The 22,910-nt window shown below is 43.9% G+C and overlaps 2 protein-coding genes across 7 annotated transcripts in view; one reads left to right on the top strand and one right to left on the bottom strand.

Moving 5' to 3' along the window:
* pnpla6 (patatin-like phospholipase domain containing 6) overlaps nucleotides 1-22,737 on the top strand; it is a 30,189-nt gene extending 7,452 nt beyond the window's left edge. The window contains exons 7-36 of one of the 5 annotated variants that reach the window (XM_070972431.1): nucleotides 46-186; nucleotides 505-664; nucleotides 1,092-1,172; nucleotides 1,592-1,720; nucleotides 1,910-1,990; nucleotides 2,221-2,356; nucleotides 2,572-2,646; nucleotides 3,554-3,654; nucleotides 3,929-4,108; nucleotides 4,887-4,964; nucleotides 5,160-5,365; nucleotides 5,648-5,779; nucleotides 5,960-6,083; nucleotides 6,218-6,331; nucleotides 6,411-6,486; nucleotides 7,221-7,370; nucleotides 7,503-7,566; nucleotides 7,814-7,982; nucleotides 8,114-8,296; nucleotides 9,015-9,133; nucleotides 9,452-9,608; nucleotides 9,822-9,938; nucleotides 10,081-10,150; nucleotides 16,163-16,279; nucleotides 18,280-18,428; nucleotides 18,581-18,733; nucleotides 19,426-19,542; nucleotides 19,655-19,742; nucleotides 20,059-20,204; nucleotides 20,658-22,737. In XM_070972431.1, coding sequence (XP_070828532.1) covers nucleotides 46-186; nucleotides 505-664; nucleotides 1,092-1,172; nucleotides 1,592-1,720; nucleotides 1,910-1,990; nucleotides 2,221-2,356; nucleotides 2,572-2,646; nucleotides 3,554-3,654; nucleotides 3,929-4,108; nucleotides 4,887-4,964; nucleotides 5,160-5,365; nucleotides 5,648-5,779; nucleotides 5,960-6,083; nucleotides 6,218-6,331; nucleotides 6,411-6,486; nucleotides 7,221-7,370; nucleotides 7,503-7,566; nucleotides 7,814-7,982; nucleotides 8,114-8,296; nucleotides 9,015-9,133; nucleotides 9,452-9,608; nucleotides 9,822-9,938; nucleotides 10,081-10,150; nucleotides 16,163-16,279; nucleotides 18,280-18,428; nucleotides 18,581-18,733; nucleotides 19,426-19,542; nucleotides 19,655-19,742; nucleotides 20,059-20,204; nucleotides 20,658-20,732 — 3,688 coding nt within the window. In that variant the 3' untranslated portion in view covers nucleotides 20,733-22,737. Of the gene's footprint in view, nucleotides 1-45; nucleotides 187-504; nucleotides 665-1,091; nucleotides 1,173-1,591; nucleotides 1,721-1,909; nucleotides 1,991-2,220; nucleotides 2,357-2,571; nucleotides 2,647-3,553; nucleotides 3,655-3,928; nucleotides 4,109-4,886; nucleotides 4,965-5,159; nucleotides 5,366-5,647; nucleotides 5,780-5,959; nucleotides 6,084-6,217; nucleotides 6,332-6,410; nucleotides 6,487-7,220; nucleotides 7,371-7,502; nucleotides 7,567-7,813; nucleotides 7,983-8,113; nucleotides 8,297-9,014; nucleotides 9,134-9,451; nucleotides 9,609-9,821; nucleotides 9,939-10,080; nucleotides 10,151-14,204; nucleotides 14,503-16,162; nucleotides 16,280-18,279; nucleotides 18,429-18,580; nucleotides 18,734-19,425; nucleotides 19,543-19,654; nucleotides 19,743-20,058; nucleotides 20,205-20,657 lie in introns of those variants that run through there. The other 4 variants (XM_070972450.1, XM_070972459.1, XM_070972441.1 and 1 more) reach the window with 4 other exon arrangements.
* shoc2 (SHOC2 leucine rich repeat scaffold protein) overlaps nucleotides 1-22,910 on the bottom strand; it is a 370,366-nt gene that overhangs the window by 260,770 nt on the left and 86,686 nt on the right. The gene's annotated exons all lie outside the window — the stretch shown is intronic.

The raw sequence follows: 22,910 nt of genomic DNA, 5'->3' as shown, positions 1-22,910 counted from the left end.
ACTCTTCACCTCATCCCACTGTCTCTCTGCCTTTCTGTTGTGCAGGATCCTGCGCTTTAAGAAGGAAGTGCCCACCCTGCAGGCCAAGGAGCCCCCTCCCTCAGTGCTAGAGGCGGATCTCACTGAATTTGATGTGGCCAACTCCCACCTCCCGTCTGAGGTGCTCTACATGCTCAAAAACGTCCGGTAGGTTGGTCCTGTTTGTCACGTCTGTGTCGTGTTATCACATAAAACAGAGCTGATTTGCATGATTCATAGGCACCTCCTGTGAAACATGAGGATCACTCTGGCAGACATGCCTTTTGAGATGTGTGGTTCTGTCGTGAAGCAGTTGCCTAGCAAACTCTGCTCATAAAGCTCAGTTAATAGCGTTATACACAACTGAACACGGATTAAAAAAAAACACATTTTTGAGTATATAAGCCCAGGACGGATTCTTCCCTGTGCACACCTGTTTACATGTGCGTACAAACCTCCTAACCTCTGTGTTGTCCTTCCCTGCAGTGTGCTGGGTCACTTTGAGAAGCCCCTCTTCCTGGAGCTGTGCAAGCACATGGTGTTTGTGCAGTTCCAACAAGGGGAGTACGTCTTCAGGCCAGGCCAGCCTGACAGCAGCATCTACGTGGTTCAGGATGGAAAACTAGAATTGTGCCTTACTGGAGCGGTAAGCATGCCCATTTATCCTGATTACCGTTGTTATTGTGTTTGAGGATTATATGTTCAAACGTGTTCAGCAGCAAAAACTTAAAGGAGAAAGTCTACTAAGGAGCTTAACCATGGGAGTTCTGACTTTAACAGCACATTAGCATCTATTAACATTTGATTTAGATAATCTCATTAAGGAACTGGGGGAATATGGCCATTAGCAGAACCTGCTGTCTTAATGACTATAATAATAATCCCACGGTACCTTACAGCCAGTTTCAGTGGCATTAACAAGTCTTAAATGGTTATATTTCCTCTGTGAGAGATTTCAATCCAGCTGCTATCTCTATCTGTAAAACTGTAGCTCCACAAGTTCTTAGAAAAATGTATGAGCCTGACTTGATTTATGTGAACACAGATATTCATGTCTTACTCCCATCTTCCAGGATGGCAAAGAAAGTGTGGTGAAGGAGGTTTACCCAGGAGACAGTGTCCACAGCCTCCTCAGCATCCTGGATGTCATCACAGTAGGTCACACCCACGTCTTGCTACACACAGAAATCCACATAGACAAGGGTGCTGCGTCACACCTGTACACACACAGACTTCCCCAATACACAAAATGTGCACTAAATGAGATGCAGCGCTGGATATGAGTGTGTTGGACCCCACCTGCGTCCTTATGTAGCGTACACATGGTTTCTCCATTGATCTGTAATTCTTATTCAGTGAAAATCCACTTTAAACCGAGTGGAATCAGTGTGATTCCAGTGTTTATCTGAAATGAAGAGGGTTAAAATAACAGCTGTTCAGATTTCCTCGTTTTAGATTAAAGACTAAAAAACAACATCACCACAAGAATTGTCTAGAAGAAGCAACTCCCCACATGAGAGCTTCTTAACATGTGAGTGTTTTGTGAAGTATTCTGTGGGATGTTTGTGTGCAGGGCCACCAAAAGCCTTACAGAACGGTGTCGGCACGGGCTGCAGAGGTTTCCACTGTTCTCCGTTTGCCTGTAGAAGCCTTCCTCTCTATATTTGAGAAGTACCCTGAGAGCCTGGTGCGGGTAGTACAGGTGAGTTGTCTGTGTAATGTGGTTGTCTTTAGACAGACACGTACATGTATATACTTTATGGGTTCTGTTTAGCTCTGCTGTACAGTTTTATGAATGCATGCACTCATAAACCCGGGGCGGTTTGATAAAGTCACCTGTCAGTTTGCGTGTGATGTGTCGAGTGACTCATTTCCTGTTGTGTCTCTTCAGATCATCATGGTTCGTCTCCAAAGAGTAACAGTCTTAGCCCTGCACAACTATCTTGGGCTCACCAATGAGCTCTTCAGCCATGTGAGTTTATCACACACGCCACACACAGCTTCCCAGACAGTCCCATGCAAACATCTGTGGGTGATGTGGTTTGGCATTTATCGGGAATTCTGCATCATTAGCTCAGTGCACATACTGTTTTGATTATGATTTGAGTCACTAAATGTTAATGTCGTCTACCTCTTTCCGCTCTCCCCCCATCACACTGACAAATAAACACATACCACATACCACTCACACTTGTCCTACAGGAAATGCAGCCTTCGCGTCTGCCACCTCCGTCTCCCCACCCGACTCGCACCAGTCCCATCCGCCATGGCAAGCGCTTCGGCAGCCTGACGGTGCCCGAGGAGCACCGGGAAGCTGCCATCAAGGGTGAAGCTGCAGGTACAGAGAAGAAAACTACAAAGGCTGTAATAGTCTGATTGAATGCTGTGTGTGCACAATTAACTCTGTGAAATACAGCTGAAGTCACTCTGAGAGGCGGAGAAAGTCAATCTTTATTATGTGTTTATTGGTTTCTGCCTTGACTCTCCATCTTCCTCCAGCTTTGTGTTTGGTTGTTTGTTAAATTCTGCATCTGTGGCTTCCTGTATGTGCAGGAGGGGAACAGGGGAAGGATGGAACAACAGTGCCAACACTTAGCAGGACCATCTCCATGCCCGTGGACATTGCTGGTGAGGGATAAAGTTTTCTTTATAATAAAAGAAACAGGACGAGTTCCTACTTGTGTTCTATTTTTACAAAGCACTTAAGTAGAAACGTTGCTGAGATGCCTGAAGAAAAAAGATGGAGAGAGCAGAAAGATTCTTTGTTGAATTATCTGACCCTGACACCACAGAAGGATTAGGTACATGTGTCCTAAAACCAGCCCGCTCAGCTGTTGTCGTACTTCACTGTTGTCATACCTGTCAACAATACACTGCACTAATATTGAAAGTATTTTATTCAAGCTATTGACGCCTTAATTGTTTTTTTCTTTTGAACCTTTATGAACAGTTAATTACTGCAGCTATTTGACCAGACATGTCCCTGTTCTGCAGTTAGAAAGGCAAACAACGCTATCTCAGCCATCTGCAAGTAACGGCATGTTCGCACAGAGAGATTTATGGCTACGAGAACCCAGATGTTGACACGTGATAGCCAGCAGTGAAGTCATGCTCAGAAAGCCTGGCATGGCAGAATGAAGTGAGGGCAAACTGCAGTCTCGTTGCTTACTTCTGCTCACTGATATCTTTATGACAATAAAGGCAGACAGGTTGACCACACTAACCTTGGCTGAGGTTACAGAGATTTGAGCCTCGTTTACACTCTTAAAAAATGCTTTCTCGGACTCATCTTCACACTGTAGTTGTAGTTTCAGATGGAATCTTGTGGATCCAACATGTCAGTTTTTTCTGGTTTCTGAAAAACGCAGATTATAGAGTGACATTTAGCCTCTTGCCCCGTTTGGGCTGTTAGCTTATGCAAAGCTTTTCATTTGTTCTGCTAAAACACAATAATGACTCAAAGTTAAGATGCATGTTTTTCACCCTAAACAAAGCTGCGTGTTGATTGAAGACTGTCTGCATTTTGTCTGTGAAGGTATACAGAAAAGCCTGAGATCAGACTTTGACATGGCGTACGAAAGAGGACGAATCTCTGTCTCCGCAGAGGATGGCAACACTCCTCCTACTTTTACTCGGGTCAGTACACTGCAGAGTCTTGAGACACATGAGATAACGTTTAATTACCATAAAATTCAGTAACTGCACCAGCAGCCAACAAAGAAGTTCACCACACAGCATGAATAACAACAAAGTAATCGACGCTCTAAAATATTTGTATTGTTCCAAATCAGTTTTGAACATGCAAATGTGATTTTTAGTGTTCAGTATGTCAACAACACAGCTATGTTTTTAATATTAGTTGACACATCATCCTACCATTGTACACTTAATTGTATGTGTGTCATTACAGTCTGTATCCCAGGACCAGCGGGAGAGGAGGGTGACAGTGGATGAGGTTCCCTCAGGGATCTATCTGTATCCAGAAGAAGAGTCCGGAGTGGACAATATTTTCACACCTGTAACCAGCCGATCCAGCATGGCTCTGTTTGAAGAGGCCCAGAAGGAGGTCCTCAAACTCATGAGGATTGAGGTGATTGAGTTATTATAACAGCAAATGACAGTGAGATCTTTTTTAGGCATCATTTACAGCCATTTACATTTACTCACCATTCCTCAGCTGAAACAGGATCCAAAGATGCTGTTTGCGCAGCGCTCTCCCAATCATCCGATCATGCTATATATATACTGCCAGAGCAAATTAAGGAATAATAATAGGCTCCAATACATTGTTCTTTTTTTCTTTTTTTTGCATGAACAAGCACATTGTTGCAAATCAACCCGCAGCATCTGCTGACAGATTATGATGTCGAAAGGGGGTCAGTCAGCAGAGGAGCTGAGCCCGGTCTATAGATGCAGGGGGGGGGCTGCAGTGTCAAACCCCAGAAGACAGACAGCTATTATGTGTGTTTAAGAAAAAAGTGGCAACAGAATATGTTGGCTAAGTAATCTTAAAAAAAAGATAGAAAACAGTTCAGCTGATCTGGATACTAGTCACTGTAACATGTTGTTTTGATCATTTAGTTTAATAGATTGAATCATTCAGACTTTCTGTCCAATTCTAATCCAGGTTTTAGCCTGACACTAAATCTGGTAGAAAGTTGTCCACATGCCTTTGATGCAGTATGTGGTAAATCCTCTCTGTGTGCCACTGCGTCAGTATTGCTAGACCTAATATTTCAAAACATCACGTTGGTGTAACTACATGGAAGCTGATGAAGACAGTTCATCCACATTGCTCCTCCACTGTGACTCACTCTTTTATCGCTGCTTGACTGAACTTTTTCTTCTGTCTTTCTACTTAAAACCAGGACCCATCCTTATTAAATGGGAGAGTGACTCTGCACCATGCAAAGGCTGGAGCCGTCTTAGCCAGACAAGGAGATCAGGTACTGAATGCAAGACACGCTGGACCGCCTTTTTAAAAACCTATAATGGACTGGTCCATTTGTCCTTAGCAAGTATTGTAATTAAATATAGTAAATGTAGCAACTGAGTGACTGCAAGTAAAATTTGTCAGATAAGTTATTTTTCCTTTTTCCTGTTTTTGTTTTTTCTTTCTCTTCCTCTTTTCGCTCTTTAAGGACGTGAGTCTGCACTTTGTCTTGTCTGGCTGTCTGCACGTCTACCAGCGGATGATTAACAAGCAGGAGGCCGTCTGCTTGTTTGTGACCCACCCGGGGGAGATGGTGGGCCAGCTCGCTGTCCTCACTGGAGAGCCCCTCATCTTCACCGTCAAGGCCGTCCGAGACTGCACTTACCTCAAGATCTCAAAGTCGGATTTCTATGAGTGAGTTGACTGTCTTTAATGTGGACTGACAAGAATGATGAGTGTTCAGAAGAGTCTAACAGGCCTTTTACAGAGGGGCATACAGCTCTGTCTAATTATATCTCCTCCAGTGCAATTACACAGTCTGAATTTCAAATTAAGCTTTCTATACAGACATATTGATCTTCCATAATCATTGCAACCATTCAGTTTTACTGCAAAACACCTGCATATTAACAATAGAAATAATGGGAAGCAAGTGTTGCTCAAGTCTGTGCCTGTGCTGTATGCTGCCCCCTGCAGGATCATGAGGGAACAGCCCAGTGTGGTGCTCAGTGCCGCTCACACAGTGGCCATCCGCATGTCCCCTTTTGTCCGACAGATGGACTTTGCCATCGACTGGATGGCTGTGGAGGCTGGTAGAGCCCTGTACAGGTATTCTACTTCAGCTTTCTCTTTGCTTAACATGCAGGCAAATATTTTCCTTCTTTGTGCAAACTGTACTCGGTCTTGCCTTGTGTTAACATCACATCCTTGTTCATTTACTCTGTGTCGTTTACAGTTTATGTGCAATGACAGCTGTAATATTTGTGTTTTTCCTCTTCACATCTACAGACAGGACGACCAGTCAGACTGCACCTACATTGTTCTGAATGGACGTCTGCGTTCAGTCATACGCAAGTCCAATGGCAAGAAAGAACTAGTTGGGGAGTACGGCAGAGGAGACCTCATCGGAGTGGTGAGAACCAGGCTCTGTCCTCCTCAGTCGCAGTCTCATTCTGCCTGCGTATAAAAGATATCCAAGTGAAATCATGGAGGCTGAAAATGAGCAAGATAAAAAGGGCTATTGTATGATCTCGCCTTGTACTTTAGGTGGAGGCCTTAACCAGACAGCCAAGAGCCACCACCGTCCATGCTGTGAGAGACACAGAGCTGGTCAAACTGCCTGAGGGAACACTCAACAACATCAAGAGACGATATCCCCAGGTCAGTGACTTCCTTCGGCTTTATCCGGTTTTGCTCATGTGTGCAGATGAAATGGTGCTGATGCTCGATGTCTGTTCAGGTGGTGACAAGACTGATCCACTTGTTAGGCCAGAAGATTCTGGGAAACCTGCAGCAGGGTCGCGGGCCCTTCTCAGGTAAGGCGATGATTAGGAGCCTTTCACGGGCAGATAGACACACTCCCTCCCCATGTCTTTTGCCACATTTCCACTAGCGCGGCTTGACTCAACTCTACCTGGTTGTTTTGTGTTTCCATTAGGGATAGTACCTGATACCCGATACTATTTTTAGTACCTGCTCTGGCGAGGTTCCAAGGGAGTAGAAGCGATACTATATGTGTGACGTCAACAGCCTGTCGGCCACTGATTGGCCGGAGAGTGTCGTCACTGGTCTGCGACGTCCAACACCGGAAAAACAATCCCACTCCCTCCATTGTAATGCCGGGCAACAGCAACCGCTGACTTTATTCTTTATTCTCACTCGAGGGAAATGGCTGCTCGTAAAATATCACCGCGGTCCGTCGACGAGGTCCAGACTTTTCTGGGTTTGTGTGTGACAAAAAGCCACAAACCGAGCAGCAAATACAACATCGCCTCGATGTCCTCCATTGTTTGTCGGCTCTGTTTGCCTCGCGTACAAACTGACGTCATGGCAGTTTCGCGCAGCCGTGGTATGACGACCCGCCTACGTTGAGGAGGTACTATGAAGTACTCAATTGTAATGGAAACTCAACCAAACCAAGTAGAGTAGAGTAGAACCGAGTCGAGTAGAGCTGGAACTGTGTAATGGAAATGCGCTATTTGTTTGTGCAGCGTGATGCATTTAATGCACAGTATTCCCCATTTACACACTGCGTGATCCCGTCTTCCAGGTTCAGCCCTAAGCCTGCCCAGTATGACAACCAGTGCCGATGTCACCAACCCCGCCAGCAACCTCTCCACTGTGGCTGTCCTGCCTGTGTGTGATGAGGTGCCGATCAATGCGTTCAACCTGGAGCTCAGCCATGCCCTCAGTGCCATCGGTAAGCTCACATGTTTCACTGTCTGCAGCAGCCCTTTGGATTGCTGGATTTAGATTTAGTTCCTGGTTATACCAGAGATCCAAATTTTTTCGTATTCATACATTTTACGCTGCCTCTGTTTGACACTTGCAGGGCCCACTCTGCTATTAACCAGTGACATAATCAGAGAGCGACTGGGTGCTTCTGCTTTGGACAGGTCAGTCTGACAATCACAAAAACATCTCGTCATCTTTCATTTTCTCCTTCACTTTTTTTTCCCCACTTTAGGTTTGTCTTTATTCACTTTATTCTTCCTGTCATCGTAGCCATTTTTGTATTACATGTTTTTGTTTTGTCCTGATGTTAATGCCTGTTGCTTTTCTTTCCTCTCAGTCACTGTCTGTTTTGGTGAATTAAAACCCTGTTCTGTATCCTCATCCCTGCTTTTCCTCTGTATCCATCAGTATCCATGAGTACCGTCTGTCTGGCTGGCTGGCCCAGCAGGAGGACATCAATCGGATTGTCCTGTACCAGACTGACAACAGCATGACGCCGTGGACTCAGCGCTGTATCCGGCAGGCCGACTGCATCCTCATCGTTGGCCTGGGGGACCAGGAGCCCACCTTGGGAGAGGTATGTGTGTGCCCAGGAGGGGATAGAGGAAGGGAGGTGGAATTTCCAGTAACAAACAAAATGTTCAATTACAAATACGTGCATGTTCTCTGTTTATGTCTTTTCTAACTGTTGTTTCTCTTCCCCTCCAGTTGGAGCAGATGCTGGAGAACACAGCAGTTCGGGCTCTGAAGCAGCTGGTCCTCCTGCACAAAGAAGATGGGCCGGGTCCCTCCAGGACAGTCGAATGGCTCAACATGCGTAGCTGGTGCTCTGGGCATCTGCACCTCAAGTGTCCCCGCAGGGTCTTCTCCAGACGCAGCCCCAGCAAACTAGTATGGAGCAAACTTTACTGTCATCTCTGTTTGTTTGTTTTCTTAATGCTATTTTGATTCTTCAGTACATGTATACGGTCAGTGATGCATTGATTTCCTGCCTCCACACCACCAACACACACACACACACCCATGTACACCTCCTAAAGGAGAGGTGGCTTTGTCTGGGGTTTCAGCAGCACATAAGCTACTGAATGATCATAGAAATGTGTCCTTATGATCCTCATGCTCTTCCACAACTACACATTGCTATTGGTCACTTTGATCATGGAGGTCACAGTCTAGTAAAGAAATGATTATTTATGGTGTACATAGTTCAGAAAATATTATAGATCTGAGATGAAAATGACAGAAGAGCCGGACTGAGAGGAAAAAGGCACAATTACAAATCTGGCTCATACTTCAGCACCATGGACAGCACCAGGGATTTATTAATACACCGCACAGTTGGACTACTGATATTTGAGAGCCATGGTCAGGACCATAGATCCTAAACTTGCACAAACCTGAGATAAAAGTTCAATGAGTCAGGCAGACTAGACTGACATGTTCAACTAAACAACCCCTAAACAGTCATGAAATGATGGTCTGATAAATCAGTGGAGCTTCAGCATGAGAAATGTGCAAGAAGTCAACACTGGTCTTGAGTTGTTAAATATTAAATGTGAAAGTTGATGCCTTTACTGTATCTTCATGTGTGTTGTCCATTTTTTTGCAGAGGGACGTTTATGAGAAGGTGTTTGAGAAAACTGCAGACAGACACAGTGATTTCTCTCGGCTGGCCCGAGTCCTGACTGGAAACAGCATCGCCCTGGTGCTGGGAGGAGGAGGAGCCAGGTGAGCGGGCAGAGCCACAGCTATCAGTGCACACGTGCAAAGAGCAGCTAATGTCGTACAAGTCCTAGTGTTTTGTAATATCAACAGTGGTGTCTACTCACCTGATGGGAATATTACGTAAGATGTGAGCAGCCCGAAACTCCCTTTTGTAATGTCCAAATACGGCTAAGTGTAATCACCCAAAAATGTGTTTATTTCTTCTGTTTTAATGACGAAAATGTTCCCTTTTGTACCGAAGAAACATCTCAAATCATTCTTCACCACCACGTGCAGCTTGAAGTTATGCAGTGGCGCTGACTGTTGTCTTCCCTTGTGCAGAGGCTGCTCTCATGTGGGTGTGATCAAAGCTATGGAGGAAGCGGGGATTCCTATTGACATAGTGGGTGGGACCTCAATCGGCTCATTCATTGGTGCATTGTATGCAGAGGAGAGGAGTGCTGTCAGAACCAAACAGAGAGCCAGAGAGTGGTCCAAGGTGCAGCACACATCGACTCTATGTCCAATATTCAGTCATTTCTGTCTTGCTCGTATGTCTAAGGTGGCATTTTTGAACATTGCTCTTAAAATGAAAAGGGTTTAATTTACCCAGCGACCTTCAATTCATCTTTCCATGTATGAGGGAATGCTTTGTATATGATGAGAAATAACACACTTATGACTGACTCCTCTGTATTTTGTTGTTTGACAGGCAATGAACTCAGTATTTAAAACAGTCCTGGACCTGACCTATCCCATCACCTCCATGTTCTCTGGTTCTGCCTTTAACACCAGCATCTATAAAGTGTTCCAGGACAAGCAAGCTGAGGTGAGGAATTGTGGGTCACAAAATCTTTTATCACGTTCACTGCAGTAGGTCTGCCAGAACACAAGTGAGTTATGTTTTCGAATCAGTCACAGGGAAAATAATAGTTAGGTTTATGACTCTGAAATACTCTCTCTGTCCCCAGGACCTGTGGCTTCCATACTTCAACGTCACCACTGACATCACAGCCTCAGCCATGCGTGTTCACCAGGATGGTAAGTGACAGCTGAGCCGACTGCAGGGGACGAAAGCTTTTAAAAGCATTAGACGAGCTCAAGACTGTACTTTTCTGCATTACAGTACTTTCACAGCACTTTTTAGTACAGTACATTATTCCATAGCTGTAGGTAAGCACAGATAAGTGTGAACACACATAGACATACACATGGAAGGGCATAAGTGATTGCTTAAGTCTGTCTCTACATTTAACACAACTCAATCAATAATACTGCTCCGAATGACAGAGAACTAATGTGTGAAATTGGCATCGTCATCATGTTTCAAAAGTATTTGAACAGCGAGTCATGCTTGCAGCAGTCAGTCAGAGGTGAAATGGCACATCAACTCAAGCTTTTGTGACCTAAGCGAATATGCTGACATGTCGGTGCCCTGACTTGATTTCAGAAGTTAGTAGTAGTAGGCACAACCCGAAGCGATACAAAAATTTAAGTGGCTCATGCGTCATGTAGAGTGACTGGACTGCATGCCCTCAGATTAATGGTTTAAGGTGGGTATTCTCCAAACTAAACTGAAGTTGGTGTGTTCTCAGACTGCTGTTATTAATCACATTTTAGTTACTAAGACTCTCGCTGTATCGGTTTAGTAGTTTCCATGCCAGCTGGAGGACCTTGCGAGTCTCGGTGGATGTTGAAAAGTTCCTCACAACAAGAAGGCGAATAGGTGAAAACCAGAATTTAATGAGTATGTTAGGAGTAAGTAAATGGAAATGCATTACAGCCATCGAAGTATTCGTCAAATGTATTGCCTCATGTTCGTCGCAAACCCATTATTTTGCCTCTGCAAACATGCCACTTTCAATCTGGTTTGGAGCAAACCTCATGGCCAAGGGTTTAGAAGGAGACCGTGCACATGTTTATATGCTTGTGTCTGTATTAGCTGATATAAAGGCAAATGTGTTCTGTTTGACTTGCATAAAAATGCACCATCACTAACATAAGCTAAAGTAGATTTGGCCTCTAAGGGCCCCTCACCCAACCCCACAAATCCAGTGCGTTGTCCAGCCATTTTCTACACTGTGTAACGTTTGGGTATAATCACTGTAATACTGCCTTACCATATTGTGCATCTAATTGAGGCATTGCTAATTCCACTGTGAAGGCAGAGTTTTGAATTATTATAATTCAGGCTGATTGCTAGATTTGAGGGGTTTGCAGGTCTGAGTGCTGCAGGGAAACACTGAATGTTTGCATCTTGGCATGTGTATGAACTAACTGCTGGAGCAAAGCCTTTTCCTCTCTCTACTGTATCTCATTGTTCCCATCATCTGCCTCTCTTACTTTACTGCACTAGTTCCTTCCTTCCTTCCTTCCTTCCTTGCTTCCTTTCTTTCCACTATTTCACCATCCTTCTGACTGTTTCTAAATCTTCATTTTCTTTTCTGTCTCTCTTCAACTTTTCTTCGTCATCCTTCTTAACATCTTCTTTTCATACGCTGAATTTATAATGCTGTAGCTTTTTCATTGTGTTCTTGTCCATCACATTTGTGTCTAAACGTCACAGATTACATGCAATATACTGTCTATATTTGTGTATCCCTTATGTCAGGTCTTTCTGTACATAGAGAGACATCACAGAGCTACCCACCTGTAGATTATGCCATAGACAAAATAACCTGTGTAGTCGCTGACCCCAAATTGCTTATCCCCCTCCCATGTCCATGTCAACATGTAGGATCCAGAACACTCCACCTTGCCTCCCTCCTTGCTCCTTAATGACATCCAATGTTGCTTCTCTCACTCCATCCTGTGCGTTCAGTAGTTTTTTTTCTTGTGTGCTTATGTCAAACATTGCTAGGGTGGTACTATTTTGAATATATCACTTTGGCTCCAGCCATTGAAAAAATGAGTAAGTGTATGCCCGTTTGATGGGTGTGAGGTTCAAAGTGTCTAAGGTTTGCATTACATCCTTTGGTTCTCTTTCACAGCATTTGTTTTATGTCTCACTATGGAAATGCCTCCTGTGTGGCCTCAGTAGAAGCTCAAATAACAAAATGCCAGCCCTGATTGGTTGCAATTAGTGACATCTATGTCAGGAGGGGATCCTATATATTAGGTTGACTTCTTGCTCATAACTGTGTTATCGGATGCTAATCTGTCCACTGACTTGCAGGCGCTTTGTTCCCAGCTGTATAGATGCATGCTAGTTCACAAGCAGTAGCAGTGTTCAACATATTCCCAGGCCTGCTAGCATCTACAGCCCAAAAGCTAAAGATGGCCAGGGCTAATAACTGACGTGAAGTCACAAAAAGCCCAAAGCTTTGTCCCTGCTGCAACAAAATTTCCCCCATGTGTGCAGCATGTCCAGGCTTATCCCATGCTCAGGCTGCATTAACTTCCACCATAGAGTGTACACACTGCACTGCTTTCCACCATAAGCTACTTTGCTGCCAGCTGACCCACCAGCCTATCTTGTTGGAGGGAGATCCACTGATGCGTGAAGCAGCTGGACATTTCTGATGACTTGGCTGCTCTACCTGTACCGAGCTGGGCAGAGATGGACCCACAGCTCCTATCGTTCCTCCGTTTTTCAAAGAAATAATCTTCTCTCATGCTCAAGACGAGTCTGCCAATTTCGAGTGTGCGCATAGGTCTGTCACCCAGTCTGTCACTGAGCCCAAGGGTGTTTGTAAAATGCAAGACAGTAGTAACCCCACTGAGGGAGTGGGATATTCCAGTGGCCACATGCAGCGATGACTGGCTAATAGCAGTGCGGATTTATTCAGACAGCACCCAGGGGTTTAGACAGGGTGACCAGATACACAAGGGCACAGTTGTCTTCTTTACAGGCATGTCTGGCAGTGCTGGAGTCTGTATTTCTCCAACAGTGAGACATGAAATGAATGCTAAGAAAGAGAACTTAAGGTTATGAATATAACCCCTGGTTCTCTGATTAGCATGAGTGAGTGTCTTACCAGACCACCCTCCCTGCTATGGAGGCGACGAAGAGGTGAGCTTGTTTTGATTGACAACTGATGCTACTTCAGCCTAATATATAGGAGGAGGGTCCAGTCCTCTCGTGAGATGGGCGTTACTAATGACAGCCAATCAGGGCTGGCATAATTTTATTTAATCTTCTAATGAGGTCACACAGGAGTCGCTCCCATGGTGACTCACTCACTCATCCTCAGAGAACTGGGGTTATATCTATAACCTTGTGTTGTATCCAGTTTGAAAAACTATAGACATTTAGATCTGAAACTGAAATTGCAAATCTTTGCCTCTTTCCCTATTGCAGTTTTCTCTTAATTCTACACTTTGGAGAGTTTAGTTTAATGCCCAACAGCTTCTCTTGAAATGGTGGGCTCTATTACTGTCTATCTCTCTCTTTTCTCTCTCTCTCTTTCCCTCTCTCTCTCTCTCTCTCTCTCTCTCTCTCTCTCTCTCTCTTTCTCTCTCTGCTTCCACCCACCTTGCTTGTCGGACCAGACATCTAACAACGCTAATACTTTTCTTTATATGCCCAATGAACACATCAAACAAACCTTGCATCACTGTTTTTAGCTTGTAAAGCTACTTTACATACATCCAGTGTCATTTATATCACATCCTGGGGACTCTTAGTTTTTATTGTGTTGTTTGGTTTCCTGTCATAATTCAGAACAAAGTCTATCAGACTTTCTAACTGAATAGTTTCATTTAATTGGCTGTACAGTTGTCCTCAAGTATGCTTTTATTGGCAGTCGGTCTCATATTAGAATTTAGCGTATTTGGTGAGAAATTGTCGTCATGAGTGCATAATTTTGTTGACATTGTACTCCCCTTCCTCTTCGTCTTGCTCCTGGCAGCTTCTTGCACTCTCCTTATCTATGTTGCGGGCATTTCTTTCTCTCTATTTCTTTCTCTCTCCCTCCATATTCTTCTCTTTTTCAGTATTGTTTTCTCTCTCTCTCTCTCTCTCTCTCTCTCTCTCTCTCTCTCTCTCTCTCTCTCTCTCTCTCTCTCTCTATTTCTCTCTCTCTTTTCCATCTGTGACATGGAGTCAGGTCCATATTTGATGTGTTCCTCCTTTTCCATCTCCATTTCCTGACAGGTTGCGTCTGGCGCTATGTTAGAGCCAGCGCCTCCTACACCCCCTATTTACCTCCCCTGTGCGACCCCAAGGATGGCCACTTGCTTGTGGATGGTTGCTATGTTAACAATGTCCCAGGTCAGATTTTAAACACCACCGCTCACCAAAACCTCCTCCCCCATCCCTAAGTCGACAATCAACCACTCGGCTACCCTCCTCCTCTTTCCCTCCCAAGTTCTCACTTGTAACTAACCCCACCCGGACCAGGTGGACACTGGGAGCCCATGGTTTGGAAGGAAAGACTAAATCCACCATATATCTGTGTCAGGGCTGATCCAATCAGGGCCTCATCTTTCACTAAATAACAGCCAGTAGGACATATTTTCTCCAGCTGGCTTTGTTTCACACACACAGCACACTTTCTCCATTTGGCTTGGCGCCACCTCTGACTATAACTTGACCTTGCTCAATATAAGCTGACCCTGACTTTCTGATTAGATGTGAGGTTTTGCCCACGCATGTCTGGATATCTATGGATCATGAAGAGATGCATGATGGTCTGCCTTTTTTCTGGCCCCCTATATTTGCTAAAATCTCCCCTTCTCTTTCATATCTATGAAGTTCTGGACGTGGCTTGTAAACACTGATGTCTTCATGCACCACTGTAGTTGCTTTTCTGTATCTATTTTTTTACAAAAACGCAGTTCCTCACCTGAAGGTAGATCAGCTTGGCCAGCGTAAATCAGACTTGAGTTTTGGATTTAGCTGGATTTTCAGTGTGAGATCCAGTACAACAGACCAGACAGTACTGTGTGTTTTCATTAAAAGAAAGTTAATAGTGCTGAAAGGGACTCTTCTGCCTCACCAGAGATAGATTAGTGAACGGCTGCAACCATGTCAACATTGCATCTGTCTATTGTTGTGGATCACTGTGTGTTTCGGTGGGCCTAAACGTGTCTGTCCTTTGGACTGAACCGCAGCTTGTTTCCCATGAGGAGGTTCATGTGAAATTGCTTGTGTTTCATTCATCACATCTACTGACAGGAACATGTTCAGTCTCTCCTGCACAGCACCTGTCCTCTCCCCTGGCTTTGCTTGCTTCTATGTGCACGCCAGTGACACCATGAGCCAGTCTATATATTTCTCATGAATATATATTGATGGCATGTATTACCTTTTTTTTCCCTATTTGTTTTGAATTATTCAAGAATATGTGTTCTGGATCCTGCTGTTGCCCAAAGTTGCTCCTGTACAAATTGAATAAAGCCCTTAAGTTAAAATAAATCTCCAGCAAACAAATGGAAAGCTGTAGGTGGTAGTAGTCCCTCTAAAATCAGATTTCAGTCAGTAATTCTGCCTCCATGCACAGTTGCACCCCTCGCTTTTCTCTGTGGTGCTCCTATCCTTCCAACCCATGCAGCACCCGGCCTGCTCCTGCCCCCTGCTGGCACTGAGCGTAACTGAAAGACTGGGCAGGCTGGGTGCTTCCCTGCCATGTTCACAGTGAAGGATCTCCAAACATTGTCACAACATCTGCCACTGCTCCTTCTCAGACGTGTATACAGTTAAAGTAGGTTTATTACAATATTTTCACCGTCTTGATTGGTTTAAACTCACTCACACAGTATCTTCAAAAAGGAGCACTTTCATATGATCTCCTGTTACAAAGCGCTGTTGTTGGGACACAGTTTGGAGATCCTAAAAGCCTTGGTGCTCTGTGATGGTTGCCATTTACTTTTTTACCTTATGCACAAGTCACACAGGGTCTCTGTGCAAGGTAAGGAGGTTTGCAGTGGTGTACAACAGAGTCAAAAGGAAGGCAGTCCAGCCTTTGCAGGGATCGGCTACCTCCTTTGTCCGACCTCCCTCTAGTGTTTGGACTGCGGTCTGTGTCGACACTAACCTGAAACGTATAGCAAACATTATTGAGATGTTATCCACCCCCTTCCTCCTCCCTCCTTCCCTCCCTGGTGTGTCAGGCTCTCTGTGGCGTTATGTGCGAGCGAGCATGACTCTCTCGGGGTATCTGCCGCCTCTCTGCGACCCCAAAGATGGCAACTTGCTAATGGACGGTGGCTACATCAACAACCTGCCAGGCAAGTAGAGGTGGTACAACCCCCCCCTTTCCCCGACCAACACACAATCCTCAATGTCCACCAAACTCCTGTCCTGACGGGGGAGGTGGAGTGAGGGACGGGGATGGTTTTTATTAGGGGTTTTAATGCAGTTGTTTATAGTCAGGGTAAGTATACAGATGTGGGCTTATCATAATGCTGATGGAGGGAAGTTAGGTGGTAGTGGAGGAGTATGCTGAGTTTTCCCTGTCTGAATATTGAGCATCAAATAAGACTGACTGAGTCTTCATCAACATTTTAAAAAAGATAAAAACAGTGCGAGCTCAGTCAGGAATTGATCTTTGTCAGACCTTGAAATACTCTGTATTGCTAGATTGGGAAAAAGTCAGCATTTAGCATTGTATTGAGAGTGGACTGAAGTGTGTGACAACATTACACTCAAACTAAGAAATATCACATCACACAGGGGAGATGTGGTACTTGTCAAACAGCCTGGTGTCAGAAAGGTGTAGAATTGAAAATATGGGGAGAGATTGCCACTGTTGCAAATCTGAGTGAAAAATTTTTTTAAAAAATTCAAGTTCTTGACCTGATTCAGCTGTTTTTAATGCCATAAGACACCAGTCTGCTTTGAGATTGAAGTGTGGTTCCCCTCATGTCGAAATGGGCACTTGTCTGTAGGGCTGGGCGATGATTTAATATTATTCTTTGACTTTCAACAGAATCATACCGTGGTGATATTACAATAATAATAAGAAAAGTTTATTTACACAGCACCTTTCATGCAACGATGGAGCCCAAAGTGCTTAACAAAACAAGATCAGATAAAGGAAACAAAAAAAGTAAAAACTAGCAGTAATAGTAATAAGAAAAACAAACAAATACGATATCATGTTATCATTCTGTTGTCAACAAACAAAATGAGTCACTGAAGTTTGTGTTGTACACGTGTGAGGAGCACTGCCTCACGTAACACACCATTGATCTGATCTTGAAACATCTTTCTTCATGTTGTGATGATCTCAGCCATATTGCCCAGCCCTACATTTCTGTTCATTACACTGAAGCTTCATTTTAAAATCAGTTTTCATTTCAACCAGAGGAAAAACTGATGGTCTGTTTAGAATGAGGGGAAGAACTGTTTTAAGTCTGCGGACCATGAAATACATCCTCATTACCCGAGAGCATTTTGAAAACGTACCAGACCAAATGTACACATTCCTGTTATGTTTATGGAGGTAAGACGTCAACTGTTTTATCTTTCATCATGGTGCGCAGATGAAAACTCCCCTGAGTCTGTCTCTGCGTAGTTATGAAAGAGAATATGCTCTCCTGATGAAACAGTCATATTTCTCTGGCCACAAACTCTGGACTGAGCTATTAGACTTTGTGTGGGAATCATGATCCATTATCTCCCAAGTGATCCTCATTCTCAAGTGATGAGGTTTGTGAAATATGGTGATTTGTGGGCCCAAAGATTGATCCAGTTAAAGGGAGCCTTGTAAAATCAGCATCCGTTATTTCTAACTTCCATAACTCTGTGCTCTCCCTGAAGAGCTGCCTTTGCAGTTGTTCTTGGCACACTGGATCACTGCTTTGGGCCTGTGGGATGTCGTCCTGTTTCTGGCTTTGAATAGGCTCATACCACAAAAATGCTCACTTCCCCAATGTTTTTTTTTAACACTAGCAAGTCAATGAGAAAGATCATGACCTCATGCCCTGTGTTCATTTGCCAGGAAAATATACTTTTTCTTTTTTAACTGCACTAGTTTCTGTCACCCATTGGCCAAAGATGCTGTGGGGTCTCCTGACAGATTAAAAAGTGACGTTTTTGTAGTGTAAGCCCGTTTGAACATTGTGGCTCCTTAAATGAAGGTGTAAAGGAATCGATATTATCTTGAGACAAGCTTAATAACACAGAACTCATTGTCTTACCGTCTCTGCTGCTGGATTTTGTCGCACTGTGTTTGTACGTCTGCGTGTGCGCGTGAATGCTGGCGTATGCGTTACACGTCCAACAGCGGACATTGCGAGGAACATGGGTGCCAGAACAGTCATCGCCATCGATGTGGGTAGCCAAGATGAGACAGACCTCTGTAACTATGGCGACTGCCTGTCTGGCTGGTGGTTGCTGTGGAAACGGATCAATCCCTGGGCAGAGAAAGTAAAGGTACGGTATGGGTTGGTTGCACAAGGCAATGGTAGCTATTGGTGACTCAGCATCTTAAAATATAGAATAGTGCATTTTTAATGCTTCCAGTCAGTATCTACCTGAGAGATATTTCTGCTGGTGAAGTATACTCAGCCCGTCCTCTTCCACAGGTGCCAGACATGGCAGAGATCCAGTCTCGCTTGGCCTACGTGTCATGTGTGCGGCAGTTAGAGCTCGTGAAGAAGAGTGCCTACTGTGAGTACATCAGACCACCCATCGACCGCTTCAAAACCATGGACTTCGGCAAGTTTGACGAGATCTACGTGAGTTACTTCATGTGTATTGCCTGTTTTTATTCATTTGGAGATATCCAGCCTTTGCAAGCATCACAAGTTCGCTGCGATACCTTAATTTAGCTACAGCAGCTACTGCTTCATTCTGCAAAGACAGTGTTGCTGCTCCAGCATCTCTGCATGTGCATTTGTCTGAAAGTCTGCAGCCATGTTCAGATGGATGATAGCTCTATATGAAAACACGCAGAGCCCTCATTCATTTCAATGAGGCCACTGTGTTGACGCAGCATGATTGCTGATGCCGGGTGCTCCGAGCAGGATCATCCGGCAAAAAGCCTAAATTCAACTTTTACTTTAAAGCCGTGTCACATCGTTGTATAAAACGTTGTATTGGCCAGTCACATATATGCAAGCACATTTCTGACAGATTACTTTGTAACGTGAACTCAGACGGAGGATAAAATGTCTCAAACTCATGAATCTGTTCCACAAACCTGGATCTTTCATTTCTCTCCTTGTATGAGTTGATGATTGTCAGAACAGATTTCTCAAAATGAAGGCGGTGTTGATTTGTACTGTAAATGTTAAAATCCCACAAGCATAACATTTTAAAACGGATGTCATGTTACTAAATAAATAAAAACACATCACTGTCTTTTCAAGCGTTTCCTCCAAATACATGTCTACCTCCTTTATCTAAAGTACCCCACATTTCTGTTCAGGATGTGGGCTTCCAGCACGGCAAGTTGGTGTTTACTGGCTGGGCCCGAGGGGACATCATTGAGAACATGCTGAAGGACCACCGCTCGGCCGACTACAACAACAGCAAGAGAACTGACGTGAGAGGAGCACACACTATAAATAACACACAGTGTGCTGATGTATGGTTTCGTATATGTTCACCTGCAAAGTTAAAACGTCAGTATATAATCAGAATGTCTCGTCTCGTAGTCCTGCACGTGTCCAGGAGCTGACTTCACTGACCTTGCTGAGATTGTATCCAGGATAGAGCCGGTCCAAAGCTACGTGGCTGCAGAAGGTGAAGGATCACTGGCCAATTCATTACTGTTTTGACATTATTCCATTTATAAAGCAGTTAAAAGTTTTTTCTACAGCTTGCACTCATGTTAAAAGTCCTTGTTGCAGCAGTCTCCCCCCTCTAGATGTAGTTTCCTTTCAAGAGCACGTCAGATTTATTCAGTGTAGTAAATAAAGGGTCGTAGCTTTCACCTGCTGTGTTTTATTGAAATACAGTTGGAGTTGTCCTCGGTAGTTTATGGGTACCATCTGAACCTGGTGGGTCATTCATGCCGTAAATCCTCTCAGTAATATCTCCTCTAAATCTTTCCATTCAGCAGAGGAGTCAGACTGTCTGACAGAGTACGAGGAAGACGGGATGGACACTGTGAGGGAGGAGGAGGGGGAGGAAGAGGAGGAGGAGGTAGAGGACCCTGAGGACCACTCCCCTGGAGAGTGGGGCCAGAATGGAGTCTTTCAGACTGTAAGCACACACAACAACATAAAACATACAGTGTCTTCCTCAGTGTCATTAGAAAACTGAGTCAGTTGAAGTTCACATATTTAAATTTTAAACTCTAAACATAAATGCAAAGAAAATACATGCACACAGTATCTCATTCCCAATTCGTCTTTTATTCTACATGGACAGCACGTGTTGTTGAAACATTATCATGTCCGGTAGAATAAAAGAATTGGAAAGGAGTGAGCAGCATGCAGGTGTTTTTCCTCAGTGGTCCTGACTGGTGGTACAAGAGCAAAAGGGTCCATGATAATCAAAAGGTTTTACCCAAGCATAAGTTATATCTATTTAATATCTTGAATGCAGAAACTTAGGCACTTGAGGGTGACGCCAGAGTGTTAGAGTTCCTCTAAGCACCCTTTAGATTTCAGCTGTACTGACCAGGTGAAATCAACGTTCTGCTCTGCTCTGCAGGATGAGGAGAAATCTGTGAGGCAACGCAGGAAACTCGCCAGTGACTCCAACACCTCCGAAGTCTCTGACTGCTGACAGAGGGCCATGCAGGACTAGAGGGAGTTTAACCACGAAAAAGGGCCAAGTTATGGGTCTATAAACTGTCTCAAGGCTAAACACTTGGACGCCACACTGAGCTCCAACAACTCCTGAAACTCTTCAGAAGTTTGTTTTTGTGTCTCTGGATGAAATCACTGCTCATTCTCTACATGACTGGACCTTCTTTGCATCAAGTGGCTTTCTCCTTTCTCTCACACACACTGACTGCATCTGTTCACGTTCTGACCCCACCGTCAAAAATGAATATGCGTGGTCTCAAATAAGAAAGGTCTTTGAAGGTGTGTCCCGCCCAACTGTGTCTCTTGTCACTTTCACATCAAACTGACCCTTTGCCAGAATCCCTGCTTGCCAACTCCCAGTGTTGCCAAAACTGGGTCTCCTCCAGTAAGCAACACAACAAAACAGGGACACTTTAAACTTCCAATTCACTCTCACTTTCAAGTGGCCAGAAGGAGCCTCCTGCATGTCCTGCCTGCATCTCTGAGGGTAGTGACACATGCGCGAATGCATCACCTGCATGACCATCGCCTGCCGAGGCGTATGAAAGTTCACCAAAGTTGAACTCCACACGAAGGGAAGATGCAAATGTCCACACTTACTTCTCTAATGTCACACATATGTGACCGTACCCTGAATCTTTGTATGTCTCTAATGTGGGTACGTCTTCATTGCACTCCGTTGTTGACGTATTTCACGGTCCATTCATTTCTTCTCGGGTGAGTGTGCATATGTTGCCTGTGTTAGGACGACTGGTTCTGAGGTGCAGAGTTGCAATTTGTTGAAATAGTAGCGGGACACAGAAAAGAAATGTATACAGTAGAGCTGTAGTTAGTAGCAGTCGTAAAAATTAAGCCTTTACTATGTTCAAAAGGAGACTTTACGTTGACTGACCAGAGCAGGACCAGTGTTAGGAAGCTGAACGATGGTGGATTCAAATTCAAAGACGTTAAAAGAGAAAGAGGCATGAATGAACGGTTTAGAACATTTCCAAATGTGGACTGAAGAAGATCAAGTAAGGAGATAAAAGTGTGTATATGAGAAGAGATGGACCAGTGAGTAAAGTGTTATTTTAATTTAAGTTATTTAAAATTCACCCACAGTAGAGTAGTGAGCTTGAAGCGCTGTAGATTGACTAAACTGAGCAGAGGATAAGGGGAAATGTGTAATGAAAATTTTGGATGACTGACAGTCTTTCAGTGTCTGCGTGTTTGAAATTTTTTGTGTTTCAGCTGTTTTGTTTGAGAATAAGACGATGCCTTTTCCACCAGTGTTCGATCTGCTCGTAGGGAGAAAGCTGTGGAGGAGAAAGAGCGATCATTTGACTGACACTACACAATGTGCGCCCGCCTCTGCCTGCACGAGGTCACACATGCAGTACTCAGGATTCCTGCGTATGGTGGACGATATGGTGTGTGTGATGGTGTGTCTGGGACAGTTCAGTAATGAAAATCTTAAAAAACGAGCCAATGAATGAGTCATTTTGAGATGGATAATATGCAGAAACTCTGAGTAATCCTTAACTTCAAATGGGCAGAAGTTCACCTCATGTAACTATTAACACTTAATTAATATGGACCTCTTGTAGAAACTGTATCAAGATTATATTATGATAGACACATTGTTGATATTCATATATGTATATGAGGTGGACATTTGTAAGCTGATGCTTTGCTGCAAGACAAGGGAACCTACACCTAAAAAAAAAGTTTTCTTCTCTTAAAATCCATTTGTTTTATTTATACATGTTAACTACTGGCTTTTTAAAACTGATTTTTTTTTTTTTTTTAATTTGGGGATGGGGTTGTCTTATTTTAATTAACTTGGCTTTAGCTGTTTTGCACTGAAATATTTGAAGTATTCCTTGCTCAGAAGATGTTTGGTTTATTAATTACCATCCACCTTGAGATGCCAAGAGAATCTAAAGAATTAAAACAGATGATAATTTAATATGCATATTGGAAAATAAATAATATGCATCATGTCATGAGGCATTTGAGTTTTCTTTCTTTCCTGCAGCTTTTATAACATGTTATGAGCGCTACCATTTTTAGATGCACCAAAGCCTGGGGGTGTCACAAAGCTGATACAGTTGAAAGATGTACGCAAAACGAAAAATATGTTTGTTTATGAGCAGATCACATTAACTTGAACTGA

This window comes from Chaetodon trifascialis, chromosome 2 (assembly GCF_039877785.1).
Source record: "Chaetodon trifascialis isolate fChaTrf1 chromosome 2, fChaTrf1.hap1, whole genome shotgun sequence".
Lineage (NCBI taxonomy): Eukaryota > Metazoa > Chordata > Actinopteri > Chaetodontiformes > Chaetodontidae > Chaetodon > Chaetodon trifascialis.
Note: the sequence above shows the minus strand (reverse complement) of the source record. Positions and strands in the feature narration are given on the sequence as shown.